The 23,456-nt window shown below is 38.8% G+C and overlaps 1 protein-coding gene across 1 annotated transcript in view; it reads left to right on the top strand.

Moving 5' to 3' along the window:
• Positions 1–9,516: 9,516 nt before the first annotated feature.
• The window catches only part of LOC115221406 (mRNA cap guanine-N7 methyltransferase), a 43,701-nt gene continuing 29,761 nt past the window's right edge, over positions 9,517–23,456 (top strand). Inside the window, exon 1 of the mRNA XM_029791586.2 lies at positions 9,517–9,669. Coding sequence (XP_029647446.1) covers positions 9,660–9,669 — 10 coding nt within the window. The 5' untranslated portion in view covers positions 9,517–9,659. The remainder of the gene's footprint in view (positions 9,670–23,456) is intronic.

The following is a 23,456-nucleotide window of genomic DNA, read 5'->3' on the forward strand; positions in this document are numbered from 1 at the left end:
TCAATATAAATAAAGTACTGGGGTTAATAGTATTAACTTAATCCCTTTGCTCCAAATTTCTGGCCATGTGCTTAATTTTTTTATTTATTATATATACCTAGAAGGGGGTAACCACAGCCAGACACACACTAGGTATTCCATTCATTTCCCAGCTCAAAGAGGCGAACCTCATTCTATGCTCGGGTCAAGGCATAGAACTGAACCCCCAATATCAGCAGTGGGGCCCGGCAGCAGCATATGCTGGTTTACCCCCATCGCATCATGCTGGTTCCGTACCCCTTTGAGCAACATCAAATTCACTCATCCGTCCACAAACGCTTTCCAAACTTTCCTATCATTTATAAACTTTCTTCCCTGTGTTACTCCAACACCTCTAACCACCAAAGCTTTCCTCACTCCACCCATCCATTCACACAAACCGAGATCTACCTCTGGTTCTGCTGCCCACCACTTCTGCCTTCATCACCCTCCTTACCATCCACTTCTCATCTATCATCTCCATGTGGTCAGACCACCTCGACATTTGTCTATCCATTTTGGTTGTTAGTTTTTCTCTCATTCATCATCTTGTCCATCCATGTCATCAGAGTAGACCTCTCTCTCTCTCTCTCATACATACATACGTACATACAGACATATGTACATGTGCTCAAATCAATACATAAATACTGCACTGTTCGATAAGGGAGGGCTTGATTTTAAACAACGACTTTCTCATTTGCTTTACTACTGTTAATTAGCAACAATTAATCAAACTGCTAATTAAGTATTTTACTGTCTCTGACTTATATGCCTTCATTTACTTTTCGTTCTGTTTGAACACAATTAGAAGTATAAACATTCTGTGAGACACCCCACTCCCATCCCCGAAAGAAACATTGTATGTAGATAGGTATATGTATGTATATAATATACATACATCAGTAGTGAGAGAGAAAGAGAGACAGACAGACAGAGACAAAGAGATAGACAGACAGACATCAGACAGAGATTTAGAAGATGGTGTAGATGTGCTTGGAATACCTTCAGCGTACCTGAAGGTGAATGTAAATGGGGTGGTAAAATGGAGGCAACCTTTTGCTTTAACCCTTCCATTACCATATTTATTTTGAGATGCTGTGTTTCTTTCAATTAATTTTAAATATAACAAAGACATTTGTACTGCAGAGCCAGAACGGGTTTCAGCTGGGTTGGTATCGAAAGGGTTATATTAATCATTTGTTAACCCTTTTGTTACCATATTTCTGTTGAGATGCTCTGTGTTTCTTTCAATTAATTTTAAATATAACAAAGAATTTAGTCAAATAACTTAGTAATTATTAAGCTAGTGTTAGGAACATAAATTGTGTCTAAGGTTTTGGTGGAAGATTTTAATTCATAACTTATGAAAACAAGACATTTGTACTACAGAGCCAGAGCTGGTTTCAGCCAGGTTGGTAATGAAAGGGTTTAATATTCACCAAGTTAAAGTGAGATACATGTCCAGATCTTTGTAAATAGAGAAGAATCTTTGTATTTCCCTGAAAGTTAAATAATTTTGTTTTCATATTTTTATGTCAGAAATAAATCATTTAGACTTTACCAACATGATTCATAATCACTTTCATTATGTAATAAATCACTTGAACTTTACACACACACACACATTCATGGTAACTGCTCCATCTTCATACAGAATTTCTGTCACCTTGTTCTTCCTTATTGTCACTAACATTTCTGACTTTCCATCCATGGCCCCTCCAGTGACCGTTCAGTCCTGTTGCAGATCTGCATGGCTTCCAGCTGGTTAGGTCTGCACACATTGCCATTCTTCAATCACTGTAGCACTTTCTGTTGATAGAGCAAGATGAATGAGGTCACTACTACAAAGAGACATCTGCATATCACTGGATTATAGTGATAGACGTTTGTGCAACACAAATACTAATCCCCAGTCTCTGTGATTAGTATCCAGTGAAAGTTCAAAGCAAGATGACCAGTGGTCATGTGAAACTGCAGGTCTCCTTCTCTTCATCATCATCATCATCATCATCATTGTTTAACGTCTGTTTTCCATGCTAGCATGGGTTGGATAGTTCGACCGGGGTCTGGGAAGCCAGGAGGCTGCACCAGGCACCACTCTGATCTGGCAGAGTTTCTACAGCTGGATGCCCTTCCTAATTCCAACCACTCCATGAGTGTAGTGGGTGCTTTTTATGTGCCACCGACACAGGGGCCAGAGGAGGCTGGCAAACGGCCACAATCGGTTGGTGCTTTTTACGTGTCCCTGGCATGGGTATCACAACTACAATTTCCATTGATTTATATGGAATACATTCATAAACACCAACTCAAAGAATACTGGTGGAATATTCCCTTTAAAAATTCTGTCAAATGTAAGCAAAACAGGCCAGATATTGTTGTTTGGGACAGAGGGGCAAAGGTATGTACCTTCATAGAGGTCAGCTGTCCTGCAGATATAAATATCTCTTTGATAATCAAAGAAAAAGAGGACATCAATAGACAACTGCTTTGAAACCTCCAGCTTCTATGTCCAGACTATGTATTCATATTCATACCGATAATAATTGGAGCACTAGGTCTTGTTAGTAAATGCTTAAAGGAGAATCTGGATAAACTGGGATTTTCAGAAAGAGAAATCAACTGGCAGATTTGTACATTAAAAAGTGCAATCTGTGAGTGGAACAGTAAAAACATGCAAGACTATTCTCAAGTTCCAAATGTGGATTTGTCTGTTTTAACTACATTCCAAAGATGGAGCCTTGAATCTTTGTTGGAAACTGGCTTCCTCCTCAGAGGAAGATTTATAATAATTAAAAAACAGAAGAGACATACCTCCTCCTCCTCATCGTCATCATTGTTTAACATCTGTTTTCCATGCTGGCATGGGTTGAGGTCTGGAGAGCCAGTGGCTGCACAAGGCTCCAATCTGATCAGGTAATGTTTCTACAGCTGGATGCCCTTCCTAACATCAACCATTCCAAAAGTGTAGTGGGCACATTTTACATGCCATCAGCACAAGAGCTAGTCAGGTGGGCCTGGCATCGATCATGTTCAGATAGTTCTTTTTACGTGCCACCAGCACAGGGGCCACTCAGGCAGTCCTAGCATCAATCGCATTCGGATAGTGCTTTTTGTGTACCACCAGCACAGGGGCCAGTCAGGTGGTCCTGGCATCGATCATGTTCAGATAGTACTTTCTACGTGCCACCGGCAAAGGAGCCAGTCAGGGGGTACTGGCATCGGCCACATTCAGATAATGCTTTTTATGTGCCACCGGCACAAGAGCTAGTCAAATGGATCTGGCATCGACCACATATTCTGTTAGGAACGTAGCAGAGTACAAAATAGAACTCGTTCACCCTTAGAATTACCAAACAGCCAGTAGTATTACGATATACTTCCAAGTCTAGGTTTGGGCATTCATCATGTGTGAAAATAAAATTGAATAAGATAAGGAGTATGGTTGGACAGTTATTTTTTAATCACTATACATGTTTCCATTGGCATGCATTCCAGGTATGCAAGCATGCACTACATGCCCTCAAGAATGTAGTTTATTCCTAGATACATTGAGAAGATGTTAAAAATCATTGACAATAGAATTTATTTTAGACAAAACAAAGAAAGCAACCTTTCCTATGTTTATAAAGCATGACACGCTTTCATTTCAGATGCATTAGGCGCAGGAGTGGTGAGTAGCTTGCTTACCAACCACATGGTTCTGGGTTCAGTCCCACTGTGTGGCACCTTGGGCAAGTGTCTTCTGCTATAGCTTCGGGCTGATCAAAGCCTTGTGAATGGATTTGGTAGATGGAAACTGAAAGAAGCCCGTCGTATATATGTATGTATATATGTATGTGTGTGTGTGTGTGTGTGTGTGCGTGTGTGTGTGTGTGTGTGTGAGTATATGTTTGTGTGTTTGTCCTCCAGCATCGCTTGACAACCGATGCTGTTGTGTTTATGTCCCTGTCACTTAGCGGTTGGGCAAAAGATTCCGATAGAATAAGTACTAGGCTTACAAAGAATAAGTCCTGGGGGCGATTTCTTTGACTAAAGGTAGTGCTCCAGCATGGCTGCAGCCAAATGACTGAGACAAGTAAAAGAGTATGACTATAGAAAAAAAATTATGCAAACATAATTTCCATTCCCATTATTTACTGTCAGATGGCTTGCAATTTGTGAAAAGGTGTAGCTTCTTCACTCTGCTCTGATGCAATCCTATGGTCATTCAACACAACACAACAATTAGATAAAGTCCATTAAATATGCCTGCAAATATGTTTATAAAAGATCTGATGCTGCAGTGTTTAATCCGTTGAAACAAAACATCCATGATAAGTTATCCGATTCCAAATTTGTGAAAAAGTCACAGAAAAACAGGGTCACAGCTACAAGAATGCCTCCTTAACTTGTGTATTGTTCAATGGGAGACCCACAAGACTGTGGCTGAATTTCTTTGTGGCATTGGCTGGCATATTCGTCTTAGTCATCAACATTAAAAATACTGAATATACACGTAATACCATTATATTATGTCAAGGTGTCCAATAAACCTGTACACGTTATGTATTGTCAATAAATGACTGACTTAAACTTTTAGTTTCCATTGTGTTACTTTGCTTAAGAAACTGAATAAATTTTATTTTTCACATATGTGCGATGCCATCATACATAAATTTTTTACAAGCTATGTACTGTCAGTTAACAACTGATTTGAACTACTTTGTTTGTTTATAGTATTTAAATAAAACAACTTTTTTCCAGTGACTATTTTTTTCTTTCCAGCTTCAAAGCATAGCACCTTGGACAGGTGTCTTCTACTATAGCTTTGGGCTGACTAAAGCCTTGTGAATGGATTATGGTTGAATGAAATTTAATGAAACCTGTTGTATATATATGTAGACATATGTAGTGGATCTTGCAGGCATGGCATGGGTTCAATCCTAGATTAGCCAAATTTAAATTAACAGTTCAACAGCACTTTTCTCACGGTAAAACAATAGTTTTTCTATGACAGTAATTACATTTGCCAGATGCCTTAGCTAAGCAAGATAATGTCTTCACCACTTGACCCTTCTAACCTTTTCTATTTCACCAATAGCTAGACTAGAGATATCACAGACCTCCAACGAAATCTATTGTTCTCAATGATATTTCTATCCTTCTGGATAGTTATAAAAACAAGAACCCCCAAGCAAAAGCAGTTAGTGAGAGCAACCATCAGTTAGTGAATGGACAACTAGAATCATGGTTGCACATAGGCAGTTACGAAAGACAAATGGTCAGAGGGAGAAAGAAAATTATAATCAGCCATCAATGGGACACAACTTCTCTCGATTCTATAACTTTCACTAGCTCAATTCATTTTCTCTTACAACATCATTCTATCTCTATCTGTGGATTACTACTATGAGAATGTGTACACACATACTGGCCAAAATTAACTTTTTTACCTTGCATGCTTTTCCATTTTCTAATTAGATATACCAACCTGTCGTGGTTTCCACTACACATATATAAATATGTGCACGTGTAGCTCTTTGTGTCTGTATTTGTCCCCCTACTACCATTTGACAACTGGCACCAATGTATTTATGCCCCTGTAACTTAGTAGTTTGGCAAGAAAGGCTGATATAATAGTAAAAAAAAAGACGTCACCCTTTTCAAGCCTAGCTAGGCTCATGGGCCCGGTTTCCTGGTTTCTGTGGCATATGTCTTCCCCCCAGCTGGACGGGACGCCAGACCTTCACAGGATATAATAAGTACCAGGCTTTAAAAAAATATAAGTATGGAGGAGGTGGGGGTCGATTCATCTGACCAAAATTCGTCAGGGCATTGCCCCAGCATGGCTGTAGTCTAATGGCTGAAACAAGTTAATGATAAAAGATGAAAGACACTTCGATTCCAGTGGGGGTCAGCACACCCACAGCAATGAGGTTTCTGACACTTTTTTTATTTTACCTTTTTCCTTCATAAAATACACCCCAGCATTCAACATTTTGCTGTCCTTTTGGAAAATCATTCAAGCAACAGCTGTGCAACGAGAATGAAGTCCAAAAGATTCATTTTCTCTTACAACTTGCAACATTTTTTTTCAAGCTGTGCCAGTATGATATCTTTGCAGAAACCTTGCTGTACTATCAGGTCCTGTCTTACTGTACATGAAACAATATGATATGGAGATAAAGAAAGGAAGATACTCTGGCAGAAGATCAGCCTGACATACATTCTGACAGTGCCATTGAAAGAATGTATACGGTATACCTCAGACAAAATGGATACTTCTACCCTCCAACAGGCATTTGCCATATTCTGAACGCCCTACAAGGCGGCGAACTGGCAGAAATGTTAGCACGCCGGGCGAAATGAGTAGCCGTATTTCGTCTGCCGTTATGTTCTGAGTTCAAATTCCGCTGAGGTTGACTTTGCCTTTCATCCTTTCGGAGTCGAAGAATTAAGGACCAGTTTCGCACTGGGGTCGATGTAATTGACTTAATCACTTTGTCTGTCCTTGTTTGTCCCCTCTATGTTTAGCCCCTTGTGGGTAGTAAAGAAATATTCTGAACGCCTTACTTCCCTGGGCATGGATACATTGAAACTCTGATGTTTGGCAGCTGACTTGGCAGACACCCATAAAATTATTAACCATCTAACTAACAATGATTCTGAGCACCTTTTCAAACTCCACCTGTCTAGCACCTGTGGACATGTTTACAAAGTCAGAAAACAGCACAGCTCCCATGGCTGTGTAGTAAGAAGCTTGCTTCAAAAGGCAGCAAGCTGGCAGAAACATTAGCACGCCGGGCAAAACGTGTAGCTGTATTTCGTCTGCCGTTACGTTCTGAGTTCAAATTTCGCTGAGGTTGACTTTGTCTTTCATTCTTTCAGGGTTGATAAATTAAGTACCAGTTATGCACTGGGGTCGATGTAATTGACTTAATACCTTTGTCTGTCCTTGTTTGTCTCCTCTACATTTAGCCTCTTGTGGGCAATAAAGTAATATGAAGCTTGCTTCCCAACCATGTGATTCCGGGCTCAGTCCCACTGCATGGCACCTTGGGCAAGTGTCTTCTACTATAGCCTTGGGCTGACCAAAGCCTTGTGAGTGGATTCGGTAGATGGAAACTGAAAGAAGTCCATCATATATATGTGTACATATATATCTATGTGTGTGTATCTGTGTCTAGGCTTCTCCTCCATGTGTTGGTGTGTTCATGTTCCTGTAACTTAGCAGGTCAGCAAAAGAGATTGACAGTATAAGTACCAGGCTTATAAAAAATATGTACTGGCGTCGATACATTCAACTACAGATTCTTTAAGGCAGTGCTCCAGCATGGCTGCAGTCTATTGACTGAGACAAACGATAAAAGATATGCATTTACATACACATATACAAAAATGTATGTGTGTGTATTGTTTACGACCATATCACTTTAGAAACATTGCTTCTTGTCCAATCTTGGAAGTTACCGTCAATCCTCGAGTATAATCCGCATTTTTTCCCCAAAATTTAAAGGTCAAAATCCCTAGTGCGTACTATATACGAGGTTAAAAATGAAAAATATTTTCTAAGCAATGTCTGAGTCTATTTGCTGTCTGCCTATGTTTATTCAGACGCATTTTGTGATGTCGGACACGAAAATACCTTAAGCTAAGCCTGAAAGCAATGAAGTCATAAAAGAATCATCCATAACTTGCAGTATGTACCTTTAGAGCATTGGACCTTATGGAGGCTGGGTGGCACATGAAAAGCACCTTTTGAGTGTTGGGCCCCATGGAAGTAATGACGAATGACTGAGAAGAAAGATCCATCAAGCCAAGTAAAATCACAGTTATGGTAGATACTGGTGTCACGCAAATGAGACCTGTGGTGGTGGCATACAAAAGCACCCATTACACTCTCGGAGTGGTTGGCATTAAGAAGGGCATCCGGCTATAGAAACTATGCCAAATCAGACTGGAGTCTGGTGCAGCCTTCCTGTTTGCCAGCCCTGGTCAAACTGTCCACCCATGCCAGCATGGACAATGGTCGTCAAATGTTGATGATGATGATATATATATATATATATATATATATCATCATCATCATCGTTTAACGTCCGTTTTCCGCGCTAGCACGGGTTGGACGGTTTGACCGGGGTCTGGGAAGCCAGGGGCTGCACCAGGCTCCAGTCTGATCTGGCAGAGTTTCTACAGCTGGATGCCCTTCCTAATGTCAACCACTCCGCGAGTGTAGTGGGTGCTTTTTACGTGCCATATATATATATATATATATAGTTAATCCAAACAAGAAAGCACAAAAAAAACACAACAATGCGAGGATGTGGAACAAATATAGTATTATTGGACGCTCAGGAAAGGAGGAAAGAAGGAGGGTATCACGTTTCGAGCGGAGCTCTTCGTCGGAAACATAGGAGAAGGAAAGATCCAGAGAAGGGAAGACGGAGGAAAAAAAAGTTGACAACAGTACACACGAGGTCACAATATATATATAATTGAAATTTTATTTATTTATTTATCATCATATGGTCTCTTCATAATACTGAGACAGAGAGAGAGAAACAGAGATTGCAAATTTTCAATTTGTCAACTCCTTTGATCTCAGCTCAAATGCTGAAAAGTGACCTTTTTTGGTAAGAAACATGAGTAATTTTTAAATCCTTAAAATCTGAGTGTCCATGGGGGTGAAATCACAGATTACATCCTCTAATTAGTGGTCATACTTAACAATGTCTGCAAAGATAAAATTCTGAACCTAAGGTAGCCATAATATGGGGTTATGCCTCTATGTTGATGCTAACATTAAAAAAATTATGTCTATAAAAGTTAGGCCTAGTTTTCTTGTGAAGAAAAAGAACCTATTTAGTCAGGACTAAAATAATTTTTAAAATTGTTTGGAAGCAATGTCTTTTAATGTGTATTTTAACATCTAATGAACATTACTTGTTACATCATCTCTCCTTTATTTATGATACAAGTATTGATTCAACGCCATAGATGCTAAGGGAACGGGTACGGTTACATCATCTCTCCTTTATTTATGATACAAGTATTGATTCAACGCCATAGATGCTAAGGGAACGGGTACGGTTAACTAAATTAGCTGCAGTACATGTTCAGAGCAGTCAACAACCCGTGTCAATCAGGGCACATCTTCAACGACACGCTTGGCTGCTCTAGGATTTCAACGTCGAAAGCTATGAATGAAAATGCGCATTAATCCAACTATTTTAAAGCAAGACGTTAAATTTTGTTTTACTATTTCCAACGAAATGTCAAGAGAAATAAATTTTATATGTAAAAAAAAAAAGATTTACTAAAATAAATTTTAAAACGTAAAACCCCAAAATTATATATTTTTTATTCATATATATATATATATATTATATATATATATATAAAATAAAAGAAATTCCAACGTCTGATTAAGATAAATATTCATTGTAATAAGTATGTCTTTTGTAGCATTGAATGATCATAGAAGAGGTTGCTTCTGAGAAAAAGACAAAAGGCCAGAAAGATTGCCTTTAATAGGAACGACATGTGAATGTTTACGGTAGCGTTTGGTAAGTTAAGGATTACAACCGGTAGCGCGGGGCTATTACGACAGTTTGGAACCCATTTACGGCTCATTATCCTAGCGCTCAATACAAAGCATGGAGTCAGGTAAGTTTTAACTTTGGCGACAAACTTATTTAATTATTTCCTTATTTTCAGGTGGTAACCACAGCGATTTTCCTTCGCATGTATTCTAAACTTATTCAGTTCATTCACAGGATATCTGAAATTGCGCTAATTCGCTTAATGTAGTTGTGGCGGTTAAATAGTTTAATACTACGAGTTATTATTTCGAGCTAATCACATTTCTTTTTCTTGGAAATGAAATATTTTTCAGACGTTGAATGTTTGAAAATCTTTTATATTCCATACCGATGATGATATCACTAACAATAATTAACAGTTTAAAGATCAATATCTTATTTCTTCATCATGAAAATTTCATGTTTAGGATATTCGGCTTTCAAATTATTACTTTCCGTTTCCCCAACAGCCATCTTAAAGATGCTAAAAAATTAAACTTATTTTTATTTTCTCTCAGATTATAATTTGAATATGAGCTTAATGAACTGTTTTTTATTTAATTAATTTAAATCGATAACACCACCAGTCGTCCTACTTTCAAACCAGCCACACGTTTTCTCTCTGGAAACTAATAAAGTAGTCACTTAAGATGCTGGTATACTTGCGTACACATGTACATACACACACACATGAATATAGCTAGTTTTTTTTTTAAAAACCGGTTTCTTTTTTTGTGTGTCATGACACCGTTTCTTTATCTTTAACCAGTAGAAGTGCAAATTATTAGAAAAAACAAAAAGAACTATCACATACACATACATTTTAAGATCGATAAAAAAAATTACATCTTGACGGGAACAGGCTGCCGTTGGTTCTGACCGTTGTGTAAATATACATGCTATGTTACTCTGACAACTGTTATACAATGTCAGTATATATATATATATATATATATATATAAATACTTGCGTGTGTATGTACGTAATATGCAACAACTGTTATAATGTCAATTTCATTCCCCTATTGAATAGACAACACGTGTATTTAAAACGCGCCTATACATACACTCACGCACACACACACATTCTATACATAACAGAGGGAAAAGCGTATTACACAGTCTTGTGAATATTCACATTATAATCAATAATCTAGATAATATTTATCTTTCCTAATTTTCTTTGGTTTCTTTATTATTTCAACCGCTTAGCCCCCACTCCTCGTCTTATCTCCTCTCTCTATATGTTTATATATGTATAGAGAGAGGGATAGATGTGTGTGTGTGTGTGAGAGCGAGCGTGTAGTATTCGCGCGCGCGTTTATTGGAGACTTGTTAGTATCTCTTGCTTGTCCTAGTATCGCTTGCTGTTGGCCCATATCAGACTTAATAAATTCAACTTCATCGCATTCAAGCAAGCACAACTGTGTGTTCTAGCATATATATACATGCGAAGGCTTGGTCGGTCGTTTCATATTTGAAAATCGCTAGTGTAAAAATAGCTAATAAAAGGCTTTTATAAAAAATCTCTGAAAATCTCTATGTGTTAATTTTGTGTCCTATATTTCTTTACACTCGAGAAATGAAATAAAAGCTACGCAAAAATAATCTTAAAAGAGCATGCATAAATAAATCTATTTAAAATAAAAATAATGTTGAGTATTTCTCTCTTTGAACATCTGTTTTTGTTGTTGTTGAAATCGTGCACTTAAGAAGGCCGTTAACCTTAGTATAAATTTAATGCGGAGGGTAAGTAAATAAACTTCATGTATATATGTATATATTATACACGTGAAAAAAAACAAACTTTTTGACACAGCTACACGTGCAGTAATAAGTATTTGTTTCGTATTTAAATCATTCACATCGTGAACCATTGTGTACCTCATCCATCTATCTATCTATCCACACACATACATATGCATTTACAAACGTTTATATTTGCATAACTCTTTACTCTTTTACTTGTTTCAGTCATTTGACTGCGGCCATGCTTGAGCACCGCCTTTAATCGAGCAACTCGACCCCGGGACTTATTCTTTTGTAAGCCCAGTACTTATTCTATCGGTCTCTTTTGCCGAACCGCTAAGTAACGGGGAAATAAACACACCAGCATCGGTTGTCAAGCACACACACACACACTATATATATATATATATACGACGGGCTTCTTTTTAGTTTCCATCTACCAAATCCACTCACAAGGCTTTGGTCGGCCCGAGGCTATAGTAGAAGACACTTGCCCAAGGTGCCCCGCAGTGGGACTGAACCCGGAACCATGTGGTTGGTAAACAAGCTTACTACACAGCCACTCCTGTTCAAATTATTATAATTTCTCACCCGTATTATTTAATTGCAAGTGTATGCATGAAGTATAAGTTGTGTGACTCTTATTACTATAGTTAGTGAAATATAAATACATATTAGATAGACTGTACTTCCTTCCAGATGGTTATTTGAATACTTAAGTGGGTTTTTTAAAAATAATATCGTATTATTTACGATATTTTAAAAAAGAATAGAGGTACTGACAACTTAAACCCTTCGTGTGCATTCATTCATGTGGCAACTTGTTCACAACATTGATACTTAACGAACCTCCAACATGTTAGTTATATGACAAACCTGTATGCATTTAAGATGTAAGCATTCGAGCTTGCACTTTTACAGAAGGATCCATCATCACCGTCAAGTCCTTTACCCATGTTGGTATGGTTGGCTTGTTCAACAGGATACGATAGGTCAGAGGACCTTGTTATCCCTACTAAAAGTTTTATAATTATCTTTGCTTTAATAAAATAAATTTTCCCGTCGAAAGTGATCCTTCCTGGTTAATTTTGCCTTTCGCTTCCCTTCAGCATCAATAAACAAACATCAGTAATAAGCATGTGATCGATTCAATCGACCACATTCATTTCATTGGAAAGCTTGATCTTGCATCTAGTTTTTTTTAGTCAGAAGGGAAGGACACTGCCTTTATACCAATAGTTCTCAACTGGGGTCCATATGGTCCTTGGATGTCCTTATAAGATTTTGTTGTTAAAATGCATGTGTAATGAATTGCTTATGCTTCAACAATACACAAAATATTAAAATTTTTTTTTTCTTATACAATTCCTAATAATATTTAATTAGGAAAATAGAGCCGGATTTTGCTTTTTATATACATTGAATAGCTATCTATGAAGGTCCAGTAGAGTAAATAGGAATCAAAGGGGTCCATAGGCAAAAAAAAATGGTTGGGTACCACTGCTTTACAGGGACCTAAGATTGTTGGAAGGGAGGTGGGAAATGATCATCAAACTTGGAAGCCTGGCATGCTGGATGCTTGCAACAGAGTGGACTCTACTGAAAGGTACTCAAGTTGTTGGGTGGTGGTGTTGACTCAGATGACAGGTTAAGTCTTTACAACCCAAGTAGGCCAAAGCTGGATCTTCAAAGGGCCAGAACAAATACTGAAAGAATCCAGTCTAACTTTATTAAGATTCCCTCAATCCACTGCCTTGGATTGGTACACCCATTACACTCTTGGAGTGGTTGGTGTTAGGAAGAGCATCCAGCTGTAGAAACCATGCCAAAACAGACATGGATCTTGAACAGCCCTTCAGCTGGTCAGCTCCTGTCAAACTATCCAACCTATGCCAGCATGGAAAACAGACATTAAGCTTTACACTTGACAGGAATCTGAATGCTTGGGATGAGATGACTTGCCTTTTATCACTCTAGAATTCAGATTTCTCAGTATTGAGTGCATATCTCTTATACTGTGGACTACTCTCAATGGAAATGGAAAAGGATGTTGAAAATTGTGTGTGTATATACAGATATATTTTTATCTTTTACTTGTTTCATTCATTGGACTGTGGCCATGCTGGGGCACCGCCTTTGGGGGTTTTATCAAACAAATCAACCCTAGTACATATTTTTAAGTCTGGCATTTAATTATATCAGTCTCTGCTGTTGAACTGCTAAGTTATGGAAATATTAAATCAACACTGGTTGTCAAGCAATGGACGGGGGACAAACATGAACGCACGCACACACACACACACACACACAATGGACTTCTACACAGTTTCTGTCTACCAAATTTTCTCATAAGGCACTGGTCAGCCTGGGTCTGTAGTAGATACTTTGCTCAAGGTGCCATGGAGTGGGATTGAACCACACAACTATACTTACACACATATATATAGGTGCAGGTATGACCATGTGATAAGAAGTTTGCTCTCCCATCACAGTTGTGGGTTCAGTCCCACTGTGTGATACCTTGGGCTAAGTACAGCCTTGTGAGTGGATTTGGTAGGCAGAAACTGAAAGAAGCCCATGATATGCAGGGTGCATAAGATATTTGAGGACAGATTTATGTTCATAAAAAACATCTATAATAATAGATAATAATGATAAAAAACATTTGAGCGAGGTTGTTGCCAGTGCTGCAGGTGGCATGTAAAAAACACCATTTGAGCTGACTGATCCTCGTGCCTGTGACACGTAAAAGCACCCACTACACTCTTGGAGTGGTTGGCGTTAGGAAGGGCATCCAGCTGTAGAAACTCTGCCAGATCAGATTGGAGCCTGGTGCAGCCATATAGTTTGCCGGTCCTCAGTCAAATCGTCCAACCTATGCTGGCATGGAAAGCGGACGTTAAACTATGATGATGATGAATTTTATTTATCAAAAAAATGCTAAGAGGATAAAAATAAACCTTCTTTTCTTTAGTGTTATTCAATAAAGCCACCTTTAGCTTCAACAATTGTTTCTATATGAGATCTAAATCATCTACATGCTCGAATAAAGTGGTCCTGGTTCATTCTGGACATTGCCTATGGCAGCTTTTGAAGAATCTTTGGTGTTATGGGCATGTTCATTGCTCTCATTCTCAACAACGCTCTGCATGTATTAGTCCAATGGATTGAGATCTGGGGAATTAGGAGGCCAAATATTAGGGGTTATGTAATCATGAAAATTTTTAGCCATCCATTTCTGTTACTAGAGCCATGTGTGATAGTGCAGTCTTACTGAAACACAAATGGCTTTCCATTGTCTATCCGGGGCTTAATAGTTATTTCCAGGACCTCAATGTAGGCAGCAGAGTTAACTCTAAGGCCTTGTGGAAAGAAGTAAAGAAACATCACATGTCCTTCATTGCTGACAACTCCTAAAACCATGACAGTTGCGGGAAATTTTGTATGCATAACACTTGGGACTTCAGCAGGGTCTGCATATAACCATCTGCCATTTCTTCTGTTAACTTTTTTGATCTTGATTGAAGTTTTCTTGTTTTGAGAAAAACCAAAATCGAATCTTTTGCTGGATTTTTCAGTTTGTTTAAGAGCCTTTTAGTTCTGATGTAGTGATTTTCTTTTGCTTTTTCTGACAAATTGACCTTTCCTCATCGTATAAGACTTCTATCTGATGTCTTCGTGGACGACATTTCTGACTGTTCCTTCTGACACATGAAGATCTTTTGCAATTGATCTTATGGACTTTCTGGGATTGTAATCAATGGTCTGTTGAACTTGCTGGATAAATTCAGGTGTTCTGATGATTTCAGAGCGTTTAGAATGTTTTTTATGCTTTGATACTGGTGGTACATTTCCATCTTCAGTCTCTAACTCCTTACAAACTTTGTAAACGAAAGATCTGGCAACTTTTAAAAATCGAGATATTTTTAACTTGCTATGCTCAACCACAATAATAGCATGCCTTTTCATTTCTTGAGTAAGTTGCTTAACTGCTATTATTATTTTCTGAAACAAATATACAGAGTGAGCAAAAAATGCAGCAATGACCCCAAAAAAGCTATGTCCTCAAATACCTTACGCACTCTGTATGTGTGCAAGTCTTTGTGTTTATATCACCATAACTTAGCAGTTCGACAAGAGTCCAATAAAATAACTATTGGACTTCAAAAATAAAAGGACTGGATTCGATTCGTTTGGCCACAGAGCAAAGAATGAAACAAGTAAAAGAATACAAGAATAAAGGAATATATCTAAAAACTTCAGTCAGCCCTGTCTGTGTATTCCAACTGTAACTGTCATGTCTTCAGATTTATCAAGACTGGTAAATCTATCGTGTCTTTTTTTTTTTTAAGGGAGATTTGGCTGTTCTTTTTAGTAAGTTGATTGCTCCCTTCTGTTACTAAAGTGGTTAGATTAGAAAGTCTCAACAGTAAATAATATTCAGTGTGTGTTTTACCAAGTAATAATGTTTAACATATCTTTAGCTTTTACTTGTTTCAGTCATTGACCATGCTGGAGTACCACCCCTTTGAAAGGGTTTTTGTCAAATAGACTACAGAATGTATTTTTAAAGTCTCTTACTCTTTTGTTGAAGTGCTAAGTTTTGGAGACTATGAACAAACTGACATTGCTTGACTACTGGTGGTGGGGGACAAACACAATACATACATATACATAACTCTGGGATGAGGTGGTGAAGCATGATCTTTGAATGTTGGGCCTTACAGAGGCAGTTGTAAGTGATTGAGATCTTTAGTGATATGCTGTGCTTGAAAGGACCTGTCAAGCCAAGTGAAACCATAGTTGTGGCTGATACCAGTATCATGTAACAGGTACTCGTGCTGGTGGTGCATAAAATGCAACCATCGAATGTCAGGCCTCACGGAGTTGATAGGTAATCGAGACCTTTGGCCATATGCCGTGTTGAGAAGACTCGTCAAGCCAAGTGAAATCATAGTTGTGGCTGACGTCGGTTAGGGTTAGGCACCTGTGCCGGTGGCATGTAAAAAGCACCCATTACACTCTTGGAGTGGTTGGTGTTAGGAAGGGCATTCAGCAGTAGAAACCATCCCAAATCAAACTGGAACCTGGTGCAGCTCTCCAGCTTACCAGTTCCAGTCAAACCATCTAATCCATACCAGCATGGAAAGCAGACAGTAAATAATGATGATGATGATACACGCACATGTATACTTAAGATGGGCTGATTTCAGTTTCCAATCTACCAAATTTATTCACAGGGCATTGGTCAACCCAAGGAGCTATGCAATGTTACTGAACCCAAGATCATGTGGTTGGGAAGCAAACCTCTTAACCTCACATCCATGCCTGCACCTGTATATATATACATATATACAGGCATACACGCACGCGCGCACACACACATAGATATGTACACATCATCATCGTTTAGTGCCCGCCTTCCATGCTAGCATGGGTTGGACGGTTCAACTTGGGTCTGGGGAGCCAGAAGGCTGTACCAGGCCCAGTCTGATCTGGCAATGTTTCTACGGCTGGATGCCCTTCCTAACGCCAACCACTCCATGAGTGTAGTGGGTGCTTTTCACGTGCCAGACGAGGCTGGCAAACGGCCACGATCGGATGGTGCTTTTAACGTGCCACCGATTTTGCCTATGCTATTTCTTTTCAAATAGTTTTGAGATTTTAATTTTTTTAATAGATGTGAATCCCTTCACTTCATAATTTGATCTTTCCCACAGAAGCAAAGCTTGCTACACATCTCAAAGGCAGAAGTATAAGTAATTTTGTGTTAAGAAGCTTAACAGTAGAAAAGGTTATAAAGTTGGATCTTATTTATGAATATCATGTTTTCCAAAATCCTTTTGAGGCGTGTTATTGTTTTGAATATGTTAGTTAAAATTTCAATAGTTTATTCCTCCTGCAAGGTGGCAAGCTGGCAGAATCGTTTCTGAGCTGGGCAAAATACAAAGCAGCATTTCATCCATCATTCCATTGAGGTTAACTTTGCCTTTCATCCTTTTGGGGTTGATGAAATAAGTATCATTTGAAGACTGGAGCTGATGTAATCAACTTACTCCCTCTCTTGAGCTTGCTGGCCTTGTGCCAAAATTTGAAATCAGTCTTTTATTCCTCCTGTTTATATGTCCATCTTCAAATTGGATATTGGTAAAATAGTTTCCACAAATTTAAATATTTGTATGTTTGACTAATTGATTTTTAAGCTGGATGTTATTCAGAATAGTGACTGTTGTCGTTGTTAACATCTAGTTTTTCATGCTTGTATGGGTCAGACAGAATTTGTCGACAGATTTCCTACGGCTGAATGCCCATCCTGTTGTCAACCCACACCTGGTTCAAAGTGAAGTTTATATTTCCCCGTGACCAGGTGTGTCTTGGAAGACTGGAAACAAAGGATGCTAGTTGCATGACGGTGACACTTGCATACAACTATTACACATCATGTGAAGACAAGGTTACAATAACACACAGACGGTTACAGTGAGGTTTCTTTCATTTTCTGCTCATAAGGCTTTGGTCGGAGGCTTTAGCAGAAGACACTTGCCCAAGGTACCACAATGGAATTGAACCCAAAATCATGTGATCGAGAGCAAGCGTCTTTGCCTACAGCTATGGCTGTTGCTTGTCAGATAAACTGACTCAGACTGAATTATGTTGTCATTGTTTGTAGTGAATAAGTATGGGAATCGACTAGCTTCAGCTTACCTAGCTGACAACATTCTTCATTTAGCAGTTAGTAATGTTGTGTTTATAAAACCCTGCGTTTGTATTTCAATAACTGCTTTCCAGTCCTAAGTATCTTATGCGGCACACGGGGCATATTTCCCTTCACCCATGCATCATATGTGATATACATTCCCAGTTTTTCTTAACCACCAGAGTAACTTGGGACTTATGAAAATGAAAGCTTTATATTGCTCAGAATATATGAAATAAGGTCTAACTAAAATCCTGAAAACAAGTGTGGACATACAGGACAAACTAGGTAAAGACATTCTCAGAGAGGGTAGCAAGTTGCTTCAGTTTCTGCTCACAAGGCTTTGGTCTGCCGAGGGCTATAGCAAAAGAGGTGCCCCAGGTGCCACAGTGGGATTAGACCCAAAATCGTGATCAGGAGGCAGGTATCTTAGCCTGCAGTCATGCCTGTTGCCTATCAGATAAACTCAAACTGAATTGGATTGTTACTATGTTAGCAGTGAATCAATGGAAGATACAGGAATCTACTAGCTTTGGTTTGCCTGACAACATTCTTCATATACAAACTAAAAACCTGAAAACAAGTTTGGACATTTAGGACAAACTTATGAAATTGTATTGGACAGGCAAAAGGTCATATGAATCTCAGTAGGAATTTTGTTTCTAGATAAAATGCATTTTCTTGCTGGCTTCAGTTAACTGCAAATATGTACCAAACTAGGTAAAGACACTCTGAGATAGGGTTTGTTGCACTTTGATCCTTTAGCCATATCTCGTCCCAAAATTCTAGCTGTTTTCTGTTTAAACCAGCCACATCCTGCCTTTGCACCTACTCTACAATGTTGTTCTAAATATAAAATCACATTACCAAAACCTTGAAGCTGTGAGATAATTCTTTTATTCTTTTACTTGTTTGTCATTTGACTGGCCATACTGGAGCACTGCCTTGAAGGTTTTAATTGAACAAATCGACCCCAGGACTTAGTACTTATTCTATTGGTTCCCTTTGCTGTACTGCTAAGTTATGGGAATGTAAACACACCAACACCAGTTGTCAAGTGGTGATGGAGAGACAAACACTGACATATACACACATATATGTATATATAATATATTACAGGCTTCTTTCAGTTTCTGTCTACCAAATCCACTCAAGGCTTTGGTTGGCCTGATGCTATAGAAGACACTTGTCCAAGGTGACACACAGTGGGACCGAATCCAGAACCATGTGATTGGGAAGCAAGCTTCTTACCACATAGCCACTCCTGTGCCTAATGCATGGTTAATTCAAAACAATGTGGATAAACAAGCATTAAATTTAACAATGATCTGAATGCTGAAGGGTTAATCATCTCTATTGGGTCCTACAAAATACATCACAGGCTGTCCTGTTTATTAGCATGACAGACTTGTGGGACTTTTTATCTACTGACTTGGCTACGTTGCTCCACTAGATAAAACTGTCGACCTTGTTGAACTGTTAGGATCATTGAACAGTGTTAATGTGGATTTAGAAATATCTTTGAAATCATTAATTAAATACAAGGTCTAATATACAGAATTAGGAAGAGGTAGTAACTTCAAGGATATTAGGTTAAAACCCTTTGGATACCAACCTGCCCAATGCTGCCTCAGCTTCTATGTACTTCTGTACAAAGTGATCTAAATTAAAATTTTATGTTAATAAAAGCACCCACTACACTCACGGAGTGGTTGGCGTTAGGAAGGGCATCCAGCCGTAGAAACATTGCCAGATCAGACTGGGCCTGGTGCAGCCTTCTGGCTTCCCAGACCCCAGTTGTACCGTCCAACCCATGCTAGCATGGAAAGCGGATGCTAAACGATGATGATGATGATGAATTTATGTTCCAATTTCCAGCTTAATAATGACTAAGATGGCTGTGTGGTTAAATGTTTGCTTCTCAACCACATGTTCCTGGGTTCAGTCTCACTGCATGGCACCTTGGGCAAGTGTCAGTGGATTTGGCAGATGGAAAGAGAAAGAAGCCTATTGTGTGTGCATGGCTTTTGTTTGTGCTTCACTGCTTGACTACCAGTGTTGTCTTGCTTACGTACCTGTAACTTAGCAGTTCAGCAAAAGAGACTGATAGATTAAGTATCAGGCTTGAAAATAGAAGCAATGCCAACATTTAAGTACTGGAGTGAATTTGTTTGACTAAACCCTTCAAGTCAGTACCCCACCATGGCCAAAGTCTAATGACTTAAGTAAAAAAAGATATCTAATTTGTTTTGAGAAATGAAGCCAATTTAACTTTCAGCTTTTATCTATTCTAGTTAAAATAACAAAACAAAAAAAAAACACTTGAATGACTGATAAGATATATGCACTCCATTACATTGTCTAGTAATAACCCTCTTAGTTTTAATGTCCATATTTCCATGCTGGTAGGGTTGAATAGATACGAAGTGTGAGGCACAGTATCCTGAGATTTGATCTCATCAGTTCATTCTACTATACTTTTTCAAATCATCTCTTTTTGCAAGCTTCAGTCGTTTCTCATAAAGCATAGCTGTCCATTTGTGCCCATTCTCTTATGCAAACCAACATTACAAATGCTTTGTTCTTATCTGGAGTTAATATACAAACTGGGTATACAACAAAAGGAGTGGCTATGTGGTAAGTAGCTTGCTTACCAACCACATGGTTCTGGGTTTAGTCCCACTGCGTGGAACCTTGGGCAAGTGTCTTCTACTATAGCCTCGGGCTGACCAAAGCCTTGTGAGTGGATTTGGTTGATGGAAACTGAAAGAAGCCCGTCGTATATATGTTTGTGTGTCTGTGTTTTTTTTCCCCAACATCGCTTGATAACCGATGCTGGTGTGTTTACGTCCCTGTAACTTAGCTGTTCAGCAAAAGAGACCGATAGAATAAGTACTAGGCTTACAAAGAATAAGTCCTGGGGTCGATTTGCTTGACTGAAGGCGGTGCTCCAGCATGGCCGCAGTCAAATGACTGAAGCAAGTAAAAGAAAGTAAAAGAATTGTATGTATGTATATGAATTGTTATGCACGTGTGTATGAATCTATTTCATTTTATAGTTTTCTTTAGAATTGTGCACATTTATTAAATTTTCAGTGTTGAATTAAGATGCATATAAAGCAGGTGAACCATGAAGGTAAAATAGTGCAAAGCATTGTGTAAAGTAAACTACATACATAAAAGTGAAATTAATTCACACAGAAAAACACACACAGTCACTTTTAATAGTGCACAACGTCTGAATTTGTCATTGGAATGAGGGAAATTTGTAAAACTAGTTTTTATAAAAGTCAAATTATACAATAGGTGCGAGTATGGTTTTGTGGTAAGAAGTTGTAAAGTTTTGGTAAATATTTAATTAAGAACCAATTCGCGGGTTTATTTTTTTGTTCCCCTTTTCCAGATTATTTTCCATGCTTTCAACGAATCTCACATTTTCCTCGTCTTGATGTTTGCAGAGCGAAATATCAGTGGGTCCTTTATTGCAAATAACTGTTACATGGTAGCAGGGCGTGCTAAAAATAGCAGCCAAATTTTTCCTTTTCTAGGTAATTTACACGTAATTTTGATGTCACATTCGTTGAAAGCATGCGAAATAACCTGGGAAAGAAAAAAAAAACCTGCAAAACAAAAGTCCATCGCTGGGAAACTCCCAGGTCCCCACTACCCCTCCCTTCTTTCTTTTCTGGAAAAGAGTGGCCTGCAGCAAGATTGGTGGTCAGATATGTTGAATACGCTTGAAAAACCCTGTAGAAAAACATTATTTCACACCGAGGCACAAAAGGGTCCTTTATGGAATATTTACTGAACTTTGCTTCTCAACCACTGCATGGTGCCTTTGACAAGTATCTTTTACTGTAGCCCTGGACTGACCAAAACCTTCATCATCATTGTCATCCTTTAATGTTTGCTTTCTATGCTGGCATGGGTTGGACAGTTGGACCAGAGCTGGCAAGCCAGAGAGTTGTATCAGGTTCCAGTCTGATTTGGCTTTGTTTCTATGGCTGAATGCCCTTCCTAACGCCAACCACTTCACTTCAGGGTTGGCGAAAGCGATGTGGTGGACAACGAAAAACCTGGCTGATGACAGTCAAGGTTGATCTGGAACCCAACCTAGGCCCCCATATCTACGGCGTTTGCCGCTGGAATAAGGAGTGGTTGGAGATCACACGGTCGTTAGCCTCAAATCGCCAGGTCTGATCGGCATTTGTGAGAGATGCAGCATTGAGGATGAATGAAGCCAGCTCAACCCACCCTGGGTGAATGCTGTCTCAAGACAAGACAAGAAGACTTCACTGTGTGCCGGGTGTTTTTATTATGGCACTGCATGAGTGCTTGAATGTGGTACTGACAGGAGTACTTTTTACGTGGCACCAGTGTGTGGATTTAATAGACAGGAACTGAAAGATGCCTATCATATATATACTTGTGTGTGGGTGTGTCTTTGTGTTTGCCCCTGCTTCACTGCTCGATAACCAGTGTTGGTTTTTTTTGTTTCCATAATTAGTATTTTGACAATTGAGATTGCTGGAATAAACACTGGGGGGGGGGGGCAATTTGTCTGATTAATTCTTTGAAGCTGGTGCCCCAGCATGGGCACAGTCCAATGCCTGAAACAAGTAAAAAATAAAGAATATTCTAAGGCAAACTTATAAAGTGTTCCACTCTACATAATGCAACCTTGCAGAAATACACTGGAAAGTCATTGACTCTCACCAGAAGCTTCCTGTTTCTGCTGTTGGCATGTATGGCACAATTTTATGTGACTCTCTCTCTCTCTTTACTTGTTTCAGTCATTTGACTGCGGCCTTTAATCGAGCAACTCGACCCCGGGACTTATTCTTTTGTAAGCCCAGTACTTATTCTATCGGTCTCTTTTGCCGAACTGCTAAGTAACGGGGACGTAAACACACCAGCATCTGTTGTCAAGCAATGCTAGAGGGACAAACACACGCATGCATATATATATATATATATATATATACATATATACAATGGGCTTCTTTCAGTTTCTGTCTACCAAATCCACTCACAAGGCTTTGGTCTGCCCGAGGCTATAGTAGAAGACACTTGCCCAAGGTGCCATGCAGTGGGACTGAATCCGGAACCATGTGGTTGGTAAACAAGCTACTTACCACACAGCCACTCCTGCGCCTATAGCCACATTGACTATCAATGTTTTTCTGTTTTATGGAGATAAGTTGAATTAAGAGGCTTAGCCCACCTGGTAGACTTTTGCTTTGCTCCCAACAGTCTTATTTTACTTGTTTCTGCTTAGTCCGTGGCCATACTGGAGCACTGTCTTGAATTTTTAATTGAATGTATGAACACCAGTACTTCTTTGTTTTCTTTCTTTTTTAAAGGCCTCATACTTATTCTGTTCTATTTTGTCAAACTACTAAGTTATGTGGATGTAAACACACCAGC

The sequence above is a fragment of the Octopus sinensis genome, linkage group LG18, assembly GCF_006345805.1.
Source record: "Octopus sinensis linkage group LG18, ASM634580v1, whole genome shotgun sequence".
In the NCBI taxonomy this organism is placed as follows: Eukaryota; Metazoa; Mollusca; class Cephalopoda; order Octopoda; family Octopodidae; genus Octopus; species Octopus sinensis.